We start from the raw sequence: 16,034 nt of genomic DNA, 5'->3' as shown, positions 1-16,034 counted from the left end.
CATCCTCGGTGTCCGACTGGTGGGGCATTCTTGACAAGGCATCAGCATTGGTATTCTTGTGACCTGCCCGGTACTTGATTGTGAACTGATAATTCGACAGTCTGGCCACCAAACCCTGCTCCATGGCTCCCAACCTGGCTGTCTCCAGGTGTGTCAAGGGATTATTGTCGATAAAGGTTGTGAATTTAGTCGAGGTTAGGTAATGCTTGAATCTTTCAGTGATAGCCCAGACCAAGGCCAGGAACTCCAGCTTGAAGGAACTGTAATTCTCCGGGTTCCTCTCAGCAGGGCGAAGCTTCCTTCTGTCATAGGCAATTACCTTTTCTCTGCCGTTTTGTTTCTGGGACAACACCGCTCCCAGTCCCTCATTGCTGGCGTCAGTGTACAACAGGAAAGGCTGGCTGTAGTCAGGGTAAGCCAGGATTTCTTCACCAGTTAGGACTTCCTTCATTACTGCAAAGGATTTAGCCTGTTCCTTACCCCACTGGAATGGGAGACTTTTACCTCTCTTGGACTGTCCTACCAGGAGATCTTGTAAAGGTGCTGCCTTTTTGGTGTAATCCTTTATGAACCTCCTGTAGTACCCGACCAGTCCCAGGAACTGACGTACTTCCCTGATGTTTCTCGGTTCAGGCCACTTCTGGAAGGCAGTGACCTTCTCCGGGTCTAGTGCTACTCCCTCTGAGCTGACTACGTGTCCCAGGTACTGAACCTGCTGTTTGAGCAGGTGGCACGTGGAAGGTTTTAGCTTCATCTCATACCGGGACAATGCTTCAAATACCTCCGCCAGGTGCTTCAGATGGTCTTCATAAGTCCTCGAGTACACGATAATGTCATCCTGGTACAGCAGCACTGTCTCAAAGTTCTGGTGTCCTAAGCAACACTCCATCTGCCTCTGGAACGTTCCGGGGGCGTTGCAGAGCCCAAACGGCATACTGTTGAACTCACATAATCCCATCGGGGTGGTGAAGGCTGTCTTCTCCCAGTCTTCTTCAGCAACAGAGACTTGCCAGTACCCACTAGTGAGATCCAATGTGGAGAAGTAATTGGAAGATTTTAGGGCAGCCAGGGATTCCTCTATATGGGGCAAAGGGTATGCATCTTTATGTGTTATTCGATTAATTTGTCTATAATCTACACACATCCTCATGCTACCGTCCTTCTTCCTGAACAGGGCCAGGGGAGCTGCCCAGGGGCTACAGCTATCCCTTACTACCCCTGCCTTTTTCATGTCATGCAACATTTCTTTAGCTTTTTGATAATGTACTGGTGGTATGGGTCTGTAACGCTCCTTAATGGGTGGATGGTTACCGGTGGGTATGTGGTGTTGTACCCCTTTAACCCTTCCAAAATCAAGCGGGTGTTTACTAAACACTTGTTCATATTCCTGAACCACTCTGTAGACACCGTGTTTTTGATGGACAGGAGTGTCGTCAGTCCCAACAAGGAGCCGTTGACACCATTCCCCCAGCTGATCCTCGGAGTCATTGTCCTCCACTGTATCCGGTGGGGTCAAGGATTCCACTGTGTGTATGGCATCATTATTCACTGTATACAGTCTGGCAACAGTGGCGTATCTTGGCAATTTGACTTCCTCCTCCCCACAATTTAGGAGACGTACGGGTACCCTCCCATTGCGCACATCAACTACCCCTCTAGCAGTTAGGAGTGTAGGTCTGTGCTCTGAGCTAATGGGCTCCACTACCGCCTGGTAGTTCTGTCCCTTGGGACCTATTGCTGCCCTACACCAAATCAGCATTTCACTCATTGGGGGAATCACAATGGGTATCGGGTCTGTCACCTGTACATTACCAATCTCACCACCTGTTAGTTTTACCTGCTGCTGGTACAGGAGGGCTCGAATTTCTTTCTGGAGCACCTTCCTCTGCCCCGGTTTGGCAGTGTCAGCCATCTGTTGGAGTGAGAACAACACTTCTCCCACACAGTTACCAACTACATTTGTACCAAGTATCATATACAAGTCTGTATCACCAGGGTTAGACTCCACTACAATCAGTCCTTGGTCCTTTAGTTCCACTCTCCGCACCTTCAATGTCACATCCTTAACCCCTACTAGGTTAAGAGGAAGGCCATTGGATGCTTACACAGAGAGATTTGGGGCTGACGGATGGAGTTCATCTAGGGACCAGTACCTTTTGTAGAGGATGTCAGGTATGATGGTTACCTGTGACCCGGTGTCCAGTAGTGCAGTTGTTGCTATGCCGTCCAGCACGATGGACAGGAAAGGCCTTCCTCCTACAAACCGGTGGTACCTGCTTGATGGGCCTGGTTGGTCTACTCCTGAGTGTCGGCCCTCGGCCCCAGGGTTTGCCCGTTTAAAGGACAGGTCCTGGTGGTATAGCCTGCCTTGTGGCAACGGTAGCAGACGAATTCTCTTGGAGGGCGACGTTGGTCGTTGGTCCTCCCACGGGGTGGTGTTGTCCTCCTTCTTCTCCTCATCCAGGGGACATCCTCAGGACTGTCGGCGAGTAGGATCCTTCCTTCCGGCTCGGGCTCCGTCTGTAGCTGCAGGGTGCTCAGGACAGTGGCCAGGGTTTTACTTAGCTGACGCACTTCAGAGCGCAGGCTGTCCAGCTCGCTAGGGGGCACTGTTTGCATTTTTGTTTCAGCCGTTAATGAAGGAGCAGTGGGTGCTGCGGGCACTGGGGTGGCCCCACCCTGGTAACGCTGGATAGCAGTATCTGATGGTCCAGGGGCTGCAGACCCTTAATAGCATTGTCCTTCAGGGCGTTAAAGGTGGCATTTGGATGATCTAAGGCCCACCACCGTATGGTTCTGCTCTCCTCCTGGGACCTCAACCCCCGAATGAACTGTCCTGTCAGCATTTTGTCCTCATCAAGTATGCTGGCCAGACTAACCTGTTTCAGGGCCCGCAGGGCTTCCTGTAAGCGCCAGGCATAGTCCCGAATACTGTCCTCAGGTTTCTGGGTACAGTGGTAGAACCTCATCCGGAGATCTGTCTCAGTGCGGTTTTCAAAGACAGTTTGCAGTCTCTTAAATATAATGGATACTGATTCCTGGTCTGCGGCTGGCCAGGTTTCAACTTCCCGCTCTGCGGCACCAGCCAATTGTCCCAGCACAACAGTGGCTCTCTGTTTACCAGTCATTGAATACATGTCCAATACACCGCATATCTTTCTCTTGAGCCCAGACAGGGTGTCTGGTTTACCATCATACTGGGTAAGCCATTTTGCTCCAGGGATGTATGGCAGGGCCATGGGTATGACTGGAATCGCGACCCCTGCTGGTGGGGCAGCTGCTCCGGCCTGAGCAGCGCCGGGAGCGAGTTGAGCATCGGGAGCGTTAACCGGTGCTCCGGCGTTTTGCTGGTCGTCGGCCATGGTTGCGCCCCCCTTGTGAACCGTAGCCTACCTCCTTTACTTTTGATCGGGTAGGCCGCAGCTCCGCAGGCGACGGTCTCTTTCCAGGACCTTGCGTTTCCCTCGCGGCTGACGTCAGAGCGTGCGCTTGACGATAGTCTCCTTCCAGGACCTGACGCTTCCTGGTTTGGCATCGAGGCACGAGGCGGAGCGTGGGCTTTATGCACTACCAATAGTGACGCCTCTCTGGTTCCCGCGGTTACGCCCCTCTTCTTCTCGCGCGGCGGCGCGGTAATGGCGGCGATGTTCACCACAGTTAAAACATAGTTCAATTACGGCACACAGTACCTAGTGGCAATGGGCATGAAATCCTGTTCGTGACGCCAGGAGGAGATGACTCGCCCAGGGCGATATATGGGGGAGACTCGGTACCCGGGCCTTGACCTTCTGTGGGATGTCACGGCAGTTGGCTCCCGGGCCCATACTCTGGGGTCACTCTTTAAAAGGGGTTTTGTTAATAGTTTGTCTCGTGACGCCACCTGTGGTTTCTGGTAATAGTTGCCAGCGCTGCTGCAGACCTCTGGGGGTGATGGGATGGCAGCTGGGATGTTTCTGCTCCCGACAGGCGGAGCGAGCCCCCGGGGCAGGGTTGATAGAAGGGATGCAGGTGAGAGATGGCCTGGTCGGGTCAGGGGGAATGACGGACACGCACACAGGGGATTCTCTTCAGTACCTTTACTGGTGTAACGGCAGGTATGGTCCAGGGTACTTGCTAGGAAGGGTGCACTTCAGGACTCTCCCCAGTGAGCGAGTATAAGGCCTCCTGATCCGTGTATTCCTCTCTCTAAGCTTCTGGCCAGCCTGGAACTTAGCCTAGCTTCTGTGTTGTGTTGCTCTCTCACCTGACCGCTTGGTAGTAGGACTTTTCCTTGGCAACCACTATCCCTGGATGCCGGGGCCTTCGTGGTTCCTAGTCCTTTATTTGATGGTAGCTTCAGGATGACCAGGGATCTGGAAGCCTCCTGGTATGCCGGTATTCCCTACTGGGTATAGAGGACCCTGTAGGCGTGGACCCGGTGTCCGGATTGTGTCTTGGGGTGAGCGTGTAATGCTCCTCTGCCCCCTTAACTCCTTTCTCCTCGCCTCGGCCACACTCGGGGCCCTCAACTCAGCAGCAGATGTGCTGCTCCTTCACTGATCTCAGCTCCAGCACGCTCTCAGACTTCCTCTCTGTCTGAACTGAACTGCCTAACTCCACCCTCCATATATATATCCCTAAAAGGGCTCCCTCTGGTGGTATGAGGTGGAAGGGTGGAGGTGTTTGTTTGTAGTGAGGGCCTCTTGTGGATAAGTCCGTCCATGCACCCTTTTAGGTCCTGTAGTACCTGTAGTATAGCAGGGTGCCACACTTACCACAGAAGAAGAATATCTGCCCTTGAAAGATCTTTTGGCTGAACTTCAGTTCTGCTTTTTATCTCGTACGCCACCATCCTCGTCCTCTGATGACATCATTTCCTTGTCACCCTGGTCTGGTTGCCAAGTCCTGTTCACCACAAAATCATCATTACCAGTCTTAACTCGACTGACAGTTGTCTCCTGATTCCCACCTTTAGATGTCCCATGACTCGTCAACTGTCATTGCCAGTGGCCCTACCTATTAAACTGCCAGTGCCACAATTACCACCACCACCATCACTGATATGTCCTCCATATCCTAACTGTCAGGGCTCATTCAGCCATCGGCATTTTCCACGAACAAGAAAAATGGACCTATTATTCTGATCAGACTTTCAAATTAAGTGCAACTCCACAATTAATGCAAATAAGGAACGCAATTCTCTGATATATTTGGTGTACGAATAAATCTTTTCCTTGTATGCCTTGGTTTTGGAGTATGCAGTGAACATATTCATACTCACTGTGAGAGTTAACATCTTCTTGCTGTGACTGTGTTGAGTGATGTGCCAGATAGTCCAAAGCCCCCCCCCCTTCCTCTCCAATAATGTGCTTGTCGCAGGTAACAAAAAGGATAATTTTGATAATTTTCTTTGCCAGTGGTGGTGCTGCTACTTGTAGCTCCCGAGTCCCACATTCTTATTGCTAGATGTGGTATGCAGTATGTTTTTTTCCGCTTTTACATTACCCCGTCCACTGCCATTACTACTCTGACAATTAGGCTTAATCATACCTCCTGTTCTGTGCAAATCAGTTTTCACAATCATCTCTTTTATCATCATAGGCAGGATAATGATAGATGACACCGCTACAGTATATACAGAACATAACACAGGATCCACTTGCAATAAGCAATGGTCAAAGATCATGTCCTCTCCCTCTCTGCATATTGACGTCTGTACAAATCACAGAGCTTGCCTAGAAATCTGTCCCATAGAAGTCAATGAGTCAGTCCTTGACTGTGGTCCATGCAAGTTATAGTCTTTATAGTTGTTGTAAAGCATAGTTCTAAGATGGCAATCCTCATATTCTGGAAAATAAAATAGAAAATCTGAAAACCAAAAAATGAAATACAGATTAGAAAAAAATGTTTTCCTAAATGGTTTTAATTAATAGGCTATCAGTATTAGATTGTTGGGGTCCAACACATACCTCCCCCATGTTAAGCTTTGGTGTTCATGCATTGTATCATCTTTTTCTTTGCAGGTTAATTCATGCTTTTACATGTTATACTTTTTATTGCAACATTGTCCTATTCAATTGAATGGGAGTCTAGGGGTCTCACAGGTCAAAGTGTTCTGTTGTGACCCTAGGCACCAGTGAGACTGATTCCTCTGGGTGTGTGTGAAGGTATTCCCTTCAGATTTTTCCCATTCAGGTCGCATACCCTCAGATGACACAGGAACCTCAGATATAAAGCGATAGCATTGAAGAATCCAGTCCTTTTTCTAAAAATAAAATGAACTTTACTAGTGAAATTGGTAAAATATATAAACTAAGTAGCAGTTACAAAGCTTGTTCACATCTGTTTTACACAGAGGCACAGGCATAACGAACACATGTGGTGGCACGTCACTTGTTAGCAACATGATTTCAGCAATATAATAATAATAATATTTTTTTATTTATATAGCGCCAACATATTCCATAGCACTTTACAATTAAGCGGGGACCTATACAGACAATTAATTCAATACAAGGTAAGACAGTTTAAAGAGTTACATTAGGAGTGAGGTCCCTGCTCGCAAGCTTACAATCTACAAGGGAATAGGGGGGCACAATAGGTGAAAAGTGCTTGTTATTTTAGGTCTAGCAATTATAATAGGGATTTTCTTATAGAGCTGCATGATCCGGTCATCAGCCCGTATGTTTCAGTGCAAATATCAAGTGCAGTTATCGTGTACATGGAGGCTGTGGAGACAAACGAATAGGAGCGAGCAGATTCTGAATAATATTTAGAAGGAGGGAACAGGGGAAAGTTAGTTTACTGAGTAGTGGTGCATACTGCATTCCTGACTTAAATTCTCCATTTCAACTATCTGTCCTTCACTGACTACAGCGAACTTTCAGCGGTACCCCTGTCCTAGCATGGCAAGTCCAGTATTTCTTCACTGAGACTCCCAAAGTCTGGCCTACACATTGCCTCTTCAGCCCCACTTTCCCTGTGCTATCTCAGGGTTACCCACAGCTACATATCCTTGGGCTCCTGGCTCTATGCACTGTTGCTGAGCTCTTCTCCACCGTCTGTTCCACTTCCCAGGACCTAGGATGTTCCTGCCATATTAAGATCCAGACTGCCACTTTATCCAATACAGTTAATGAGGCTTGCTACCTAAGAAAATATATATTTTTGAACACACACCCAGTATGCGGCCTTGTCTGTCACACTCTCTGTGACTGATTTCACTCTCTCCATTTTAATACTCACTCTAACCAGGAATTAACTGTCTTCAACTTACAAAAATTCTCCCATCTGCAAGACTGGCTAACTGTCAACTCTTCTGTGCCCTGCATCTACACTACTTCTATGTTCCCCACACAAGTACATAGGAGGTCATTAATAATACATTAAACAGTTGTATCAAACATTAGCATATAGAAAATGCAGCAATATGACACTTCTCAGCACTAAAAGGTCCTCAGGAGGTTGTTTCTTCTCTTTCCGCATCCTCACAGGAAAATGCTGTAATGCCATGGCTTATTCAAACAGCTAATTAGTTTCGATCCCACTGATCTAGTATTAGTTGTCCAGGCTGGCTAACCAATCTGCTTATGGTAGATGATTTTTTTCACGCCAAGAGCATATCTTACAGTTGGAAAAATGTGCTACAGTTTTTACTATTGTGTCGCTTATTCCAGTTTCCAGTAGAATAGATTAGGACCCCTTAGAATCAAATTTTTATTTTCCGTATTTCATGCGCACACACACACACGCTTTGGCTAGTTGCATCGAAGAAACTGTTAGTTTTTTAGGAAACCAGATTATTGGAATGACACCTACCTAAACATTGGGAAAACATACAAATTGATGGTTGGATTACAAAAAAGGCCTCAGTACTCCACCAGCTCTATCCACTGAACATTATTCTCAAGGTCCTAAATCCACCTCTGACCATTGTGCATAAATCATAGCCTAAAGAAAGGCGAGTTCATTGCATTTATATCTATGCTTAATGGAGCCTAAAACCAGCAAATATATTAGATCACAATCTTCTATAGAGTTTAATACCCTCAGATTTCATATTTGATAAATTAAATGTGCTACAATTTTAAAAGCATCGGAGCTCCAAACTAAACTTCAAATTAAAGCCATAAATCTCAGCACCTTGTCGGAGACACTTTCTCCTTCACTAGACGAACATCTCTTTTTCTTGGCTGCCGATGTTCACAGCACGGCTGCTTGCTTCAGGATTGTCAGCACCCTGCTCTTTTCCCTGCTTTATCATTTTACACATTACCATCCTGTGGTGATGGGGTCAAAAAGTTAGTCCAAAAGTTATCATTACACAGCCATTAATGTATAAATTGTAGAAGCAAAAAGATTTATAACTAACTACTTATTAAGTACATAGTCTAAAATGTGTAAAGAATATTATACGCAATTGAATTAAAAGACAAAAGAAGTTTAGTTACTAAATTGGTCACAGAAAGGGTATTCCATAAGCCCTACATCACTCTCTTACTTTTTAAAGAGGTTTCCCAGGGCTTACAAATTTACTGATCAGCTGTTACTAGCTCATTTTATGGATGATGTACATAACGTACAAGTTGAAACAACGCAGCTCCGTATGCTGTGTAGTGACAGCTCCTGGGTACTGCAGCTCAGCTCTCATTCACTTTAGTAGAAGCTGAGCAGCAGTGCCCAAAAATGACCACTTCTCAGTGTACGGAGCCATGCTGTTCTCTCTCTGTGGAAAAAAACACTGCATGTCCGAGTTTGATCCAATATTCAGATCGCACTCAGCCATGCAAGTCAGTGAGTCCATGCAAAATCTCGGATGACATCTGAGTGCAGTCCAATTTCCACTAACTGACAGAATAGAGAAGATGGAGATATTTTTTTTCCCATCTTCTCCTAATCTGAGAAAATCGGAGCACACTGTGATCACAGTCTGATCAGAGTGTGATTTGCATAATCGACCCGATTCTTTGAGATGAGAGACTATACGCTATTGTGACCCTAGCCTGAGGATAAGTCATCAGTAGATAAGTGTTGGACAATCCCTTTACTTAAATGACCTCTAAATAATGACAACTAATGTCCTCAAAATAGTTAAAGTTCTATTCAAATATTGTCATTCATAATCCTCTCCAAAAGTGCCATCCACATTGTCTAAATGCTAATATCTGTTTTTCAGATTAGATATTTCCACAGCCTGCCAATCTGTGGGGCAGTGCTCCATGCGACTTTTCAAAGTGTTTTACACCAATTTTCTGGGCTAAACACTTAGATGAATTGGGGCCTAAATGTATCAGATTCTTTTGCTTGATATTCAGTTCTAGTCAGTAATCAGTTTATTTTTGGCTTCCTAATAGTCTTTTCTGTTACCACCATGTTTTAAAGGGAATCTGTCAGCAGGTTTTTGCTACCCCATCTGAGAACATCATGATGCAAGAAAATGGACACTCAATTCAATGATGTATCATTTAGCTTACTGTGTGCAGCCATTTTGACACAATTTGAGTTTTTAGACTAGTGTCACGACTCTGTTGTTGGATATCCCGGGGCCAAGGGCTCCTTCCCTGTCCCTCGCGCTAGGGGGCGCCCTAGCTATCCCTGCTCCCCAGATTATTTCTAATGGTGAAGACGCCAGGGTCACGTACCTTGCTGAGCTCCTAAATCGGCCCTTAGTCTGTTCCCTTCCCCCACCCAGGGAAGAAGGGAGTAGTAGTGTATGGAAATACACCAGACTAACAAGGGAATACGTACAGGGATAAACCAATCGCCTCCTCAAACAACTAAACTTCTCCAGCTTTTGAACCAAACAGTATGAAGCTAACTGTGGCAATGCCTGTTTGTCAGAGACATGTAGAAAATTTCACTGCACACTCAAAGATTTGGGTGATGCAAAATAGTTTTATTATAGTCCGTAGAAATAGGCAAAGTGACAAAAGAAGCGACTATGTTACATTACAGATGTTTCAACCCGTCCAGGGTCTTAATCACTATGCCGTTGGTTATGGTGAGAAGAGAGCTTAGGTCCCATTTTCAAGGTGTCATGATGCTGTGTAGTCGTCACTATCAGGTATTGGACAGAAGGTGCTTTAAGCGTTCGGCTTTTTGCGGCACTCACGCGCCTGGCTGTGCAGCTCCTGGCATGAACATCAAATCAGGAAAGCTTCCAGGAGCTCTCAACTGAACAGATTAATCCTTACATTTCTAGCAGAAATCTACACTGTTTAATATGATGGTGAGATGCTTCTAAACAGTGCAGGAGAACGAGAAATCAGACAACGCTGTCACAATTAGGCAATACAGCAGAGCTGAGGAAGCTGCCCCCGCCTACACCAGGATTTCTTTATAGACAGTGAGGTGCTTATCACAGAAAGGGAGTGAGCTCGGATCAGGGTGCACACAACCAGTTAGTCACAGCAATGTTAATCACAAGGTGATTAATCCTTCAGTCTAAGTAAACAAAAACACACAGACATTTGACATATCATTGAGTTCAGTGTTTTAATCCCTACTTCATGCTGTCCCCAGATTACATATCAAAAATCTGCTGACAGATTTCCCTTTAAGACGCTTGTGAAAAAATACAAGCACTTTTATAGCATTTTTATGGCGTTTTTGGTTTTAGAAAAAAAACACTGCACAAGACATTTATAGAAAAACATGCAAACTTTGGCAAACATCTGAATTTTTCCGCTTCTACTTTGCTCTTGCCACTTTTTTAAAAAAAAGTTGGCAACACTTACAGTGGGGAAAGTATTTGATACACTACAGAGTTTGCAAGTTTTCCCACCTACAAAGAATGGAGAGGTCTGTAATTTGTTTTGTAGGTACACTTCAACTGTGAGAGATAGAGTTTAAAGATAAAAACCAAAAAATCACATTGTATGATTTTTAAATAATTAAATAGCATTTTATTGCATTAAATAAGTATTTGATCACCTACCAACCAGCAGGTCTGTGGCTCTCACAGACCTGTTAGTTTTTCTTTAAGAAGCCTGCCTACTCTGCACTCATTACCTGTATTAATTGCACCTGTTTGAAGTCATTACCTGTATAAAAGATACCTTTCCACACAATCAATCACACTCCAACCTCTGCACCATGGCCAAGACCAAAGAGCTGTCTAAGGACACAAGGTACAAAATTGTAGACCTGCACAAGGCTGGAATGGGCTACAGAAGGTCAGGAATTATTCCAGAACTACACGGGAGGACCTGGTCAATAACCTGAAGAGAGCTGGAACCACGGTCTCAAACATTACCATTCGTAACACACTACGCCGTCATGGATTAAAATCTTGCAGGGCACACAAGGTCCCCCTGCTCTCGATAGCATATGTCCAGACTTTTTGGTATCAACTCGACTTGCCGTATTTGCAGGAAGAAGAAGGATGAGTACAATCCCAAGAAAACCATCCCAACCGTGAAGCATGGTGGGGGAAACATCATACTTTGGGGGTGCTTTTCTGCAAAGGGGACAGGACGACTGCACCGTATTGAAGGGGGGATGGATGGGGTCATGTGTCGTGAGATTTTGGCCAACAACCTCCTTCCCTCAGTAAGAGCATTTAAGATGGGTCGTGGCTGGATCTTCCAGCATGACAATGACCCGAAACACGCAGTCAGGGCAATTAAGGAGTAGCTCTGTAAGAAGCATTTCAAGGTCCTGGAGTGGCCTTTCCAGTCTCCTGACTTGAACCAAAAAGAAAATCTTTGGAGGGAGCTGAAACTCAATGTAGCATAGCGACAGCCCCAAACCCTGAAAGATCTGGAGAAGATCTGTATGGAGGAGTGGGCCAAAATCCCTGCTGCAGTGTGTGCAAACTTGGTGAAGAACTACAGGAAACGTCTGACCTCTATAATTGCAAACAAAGGTTTCTGTACCAAATATTAAGTTCTGTTTTTCTATTGTATCAAATACTTATTTCATGCAATAAAATGCTAATTAATTATGTAAATATCATACAATGTGATTTTCTGGATTTTTTTAAGATTCTGTCCCTCACAGTTGAAGTGTACCTATGATAAAAAAATACAGACTTCTCCATTCTTTGTAGGTGGGAAAACTTGCAAAATTGGCAGTGTATCAAATACTTATTTTCCCCACTGTAGGTCCGATTCATCGAGACCAGCATTGTTCATGCCGGTCTTGATGAGATGTGCTGGAGTCAGACGCTCCTGATTCATGGAGAGGCGTATGCCTCTTAATGAATCAGGAGCATCAGACATGTGGCATACACCTCTGTGTGCGCCTCGCCAGATCTTACTCCAGTCACCACGCCACCTTCCCGCCACAGCTCCATCCACTTTTGTTGGAACTGGGCGAAAATGGCTGACAGCCTCGAGTTGTGCAAAAATTATGCAACTTTTCAAATCTTTTTATTCCAAAATGCTGACATAAAAGCTTTGATGAATTGGGTCCTTAGCGTGAATTGTTAGTCTTTCACTGCCCAACAAATTCACTATAATTTACATCAGAATCGTAGCGGAAATAATAGTGCAAATAGCACATGGAGAGGATAACTTATTTATTGTATCTTTGTCTCTTATTATTTATGCCTCTTAATAAATTTGTAGCATTTTACTCCAGTGCTTTGTTCATGACATAAAAACCTCTATCTTATATAAATACAGTATATGTGTAGACATTCTTATAGTTACTACAGTATAGACATTCAAGTAATTTAGAAATGAATGGCCAAAAAGACAATAGAAGTCCTGAATGTCTGAGGAATATAATTACTCCTGACTAGATGTTTGAATAAAAGGAGATCCTGTTCATTTAAAATGGATTTTAATGTATTTGTCAGTCCTCTGTCCAATATTTCATCCTATTTTTACATTTAAGGAGGTTTTCCCACAAGCAAAAGTTCCTTTTAATCAATAGATCTTGGAATAATAATAACTTCCACAATTGGATGTGTTTAAATAAAATGTTCCTGTGCTGAGATAATCTTATAAATGTGCCCCTGCTGTGTACTGTGTAATGGCTGTGTCTGACCGTACAGGAACATGGTCTGATCATACCACATCTCCTGGGCAGGGGAGGAAGCAAAAGAGAGTATACAGACATTACAGCAGGGGATCACAGTTGATTCTTTTTGTGAGGTAAAACATTTCCCTGCCTGTTTTTAAACAATGTTTTACTTCAAAGAAAGAATCAGCTGTGATCCCCTGCTGTAATGTCTGTATACTCTTTTGCTTCCTTCCCTGCCCAGGAGATGTGGTATGATCAGACCATGTCCCTGTACGGTCAGACACAGCCATTACACAGTACACAGCAGGGGCACATTTATAAGATTATCTCAGCACAGGAACATTTTATTTAAACACATCCAATTGTGGAAGTTATTATTATTCCAAGATCTATTGATTAAAAATAACTTTTGTTCTTGGGAAAACCCCTTTAAGTCATTGGGGTGATGGATGGAAATATGATAATGACACAACACAGATGTCTTCCCAGGGAGGATGGGACAACTGGAGTTTATTTTTTACTGTCATTTTCCACATTGAGTCTCATTCAGACAGCGGACAGAAAACTGATACGACAGATGACAACTTTACTCACTAGCTGACTCCATATTGAATTATTTGCCATCTGAGGTAAAGAAGAAACAATGGAGCTGATGACAAATCAGGTCTAACCTTTACAGGAAGAGATCCCTTAATCTGATGAGTGTGTAGTAGTTGTACGTAGTATAATTTCTCATCATTAATTATTAATTAGCGGAGCTCAGGTGTTCTTACTCCAACATATAATTGGTGGAAGTATCCAGGCAACCGGGAAAGCGAGATGTAGTGTGTCATTGCCATGAAGTGCATGAGCATCAAGCGGATACCAAGAATCTGATTCTTTTAACTTTGTTTGCAGGAAGATCTCAGATTTTAAGATGTCTAAACAGTCGGCGTCACATGTCAAATCCCTCCAGGTATGTATGAACAGTCTGCAATGTATATTTACTACCTGCGTTTTCTATAAGTGTACATTATGCTATGTATTTATACGCTGCAGATTCTCTGAAAATGTATTATTTTTACTGTTACAGATTTTTTTTCCAATGTCTATACAATACTTTGTATTCACAAGTAATTTACTGGTTTCCAGATTTTAATATTATTTAAAGACTCCTTAGTATTTGATACAGATAACAGATTACTTGTAGCTCTCTAACTTTTCACCCTCTTTAACAACCAGGCCTATTGTGATTTCAGCTTTTTGTACATTCAGAACTAATCATGTGTGCCAATAAAACTTCTTTTTAATCTGCACTGGTTTGAACCACTAACACTCCCCTAGTGATGCCCTCTGGGGTCTCGTTAGCCTCCATTGCTACTGAATTTATCCTCCAGTAGCTCCAATACTTTCGGATGAAGATGTGCAAATACGCCTAATTACCCTGTATAAGGGCAGGTTCAGACACTGTATTTTTGGTCCCAGTGCAATCTGATAAAACATCACATCAATGTTATTCTATGGGGCCGTGCAAATGTCCAATCTTTTCCTCGGACCGAGTCTGTCCGAGAAAAATATCGCAGCATGCATGATTTGCATCCGATTCGGATCACACTCGGACTTGCAAGTCAGTAAGTCTGAGGAAAACATCGGACTGCACTCGGATGACCATCCGAGTGTGGTGTGATTTTCACAGACTGACAGAATGGAGAAGATGGAAACATTTTTTTTTCTATCTTCTCCACATCCGAGAAAATCAGAATCGGCCTGATTCTCTCGGATGTGAGAAAATACAGTGATGTGACCCTAGACTAATAAACACTATCACTGCGCCCTCATTGCCTTGACAGGAAGGCTATAGCACAGCTCAGCTATGCCATGCTGAGCTTTGGTATGCATGCAGGAAACAGTATGATTATGTTTACTACAGGAGACTGGAACATCCAATGGGACGTTGTGAGTGCAAAAATACTTATACAATGTTTGCACACCAAGCAATCACTTTGATTAACACATTGAGTAGTTGATGTGGCTATATGTGACATGCAGAAGTAGTGCTGTTGCTTCCAAAGCATCCAGCAACTGTTACAAATAACACAAGCACAGGAGACCGGAAGTGTTGTGCTTCAGAAGCATCCAGAAACTAGAGGGGTTAACACAGTCACAGGAGACAGAGAGTGTTTTAGCAGAGCCCCAGGGGGATTGTGGGGAACTTGTTATTGTAGTCTGGCTGAAGCCGAAGAGAAAGGTAATGTGTTATCTGGATCTGACAGAAGGCAACTGAACAGGATTCAGATCGGGAGAGAAACTAAACACAGGTCAGATGAACTCCCTGAACTAACTGTGCAGAGTATTATCAGGCAGGAAGATAAGGACTGGAAGGAATTGTGTCACAGGGATCATCTCCCTCATCAAACCCTCCCCCCTCCATCTCCATGCAGGATAAAAAATGCTGTGTACTATTGTGTCCTTGTGAAGGAAATGCCTGTGGTTGTGTATGCATAGAAGTGTGCTGCTAAGAGATCTAATCTATGCTGAATTATGCTACTGAAGATACTGTAATACTGTGCCTTGTGAAGAAACTACTGTATTGTTACTGGAGCCGGTTGCTCAAGAAACTCAGACTGTACTGTAATGAAAATTGTTACTGTAATATCCCTGAATTTCACTGGCCGTGCTGCAGATTAAATTCCACTGTTAAACTGTTGTCAGATGTGTCTGGTCAGCAATTGAATGCATCATGTGCCTGAGAGAAGCTGCAGCCTATGGTCGCCCTGAGTAACTGTTCCCCCAGGATTCCAAAGAATTCATGAAACCCGTCTCGCCCTATCTGAACCTAGCGGCGTGCGTGTAACATACAGTACAGACCAAAAGTTTGGACACACCTTCTCATTTAAAGATTTTTCTGTATTTTCATGACTTTGAAAATTGTACATTCTCACTGAAAGCATCAAAACTATGAATTAACAAATGTGGAATTATATAGTTAACAAAAAAGTGTGAAACAACTGAAAATATGTCTTATATTCTAGGTTCTTCAAAGTAGCCACCTTTTGCTTTTATGACTGCTTTGCACACTCTTGGCATTCTCTTGATGAGCTTCAAGA

The 16,034-nt window shown here is 44.1% G+C and overlaps 1 protein-coding gene across 2 annotated transcripts in view; it reads left to right on the top strand.

Moving 5' to 3' along the window:
* Positions 1 to 16,034, top strand: part of SMPX (small muscle protein X-linked) — a 132,505-nt gene that overhangs the window by 21,588 nt on the left and 94,883 nt on the right. For both annotated transcript variants that reach the window (XM_073670744.1, XM_073670743.1), the window contains one exon: positions 13,846 to 13,903. In XM_073670744.1, the coding sequence (XP_073526845.1) occupies positions 13,865 to 13,903 (39 nt within the window). In that variant the 5' untranslated portion in view covers positions 13,846 to 13,864. The remainder of the gene's footprint in view (positions 1 to 13,845; positions 13,904 to 16,034) is intronic.

The sequence above is a fragment of the Phyllobates terribilis genome, unplaced genomic scaffold, assembly GCF_046119375.1.
Source record: "Phyllobates terribilis strain yellow unplaced genomic scaffold, ASM4611937v1 Scaffold_2__4_contigs__length_985480577, whole genome shotgun sequence".
Classification (NCBI taxonomy): domain Eukaryota; kingdom Metazoa; phylum Chordata; class Amphibia; order Anura; family Dendrobatidae; genus Phyllobates; species Phyllobates terribilis.
Note: the sequence above shows the minus strand (reverse complement) of the source record. Positions and strands in the feature narration are given on the sequence as shown.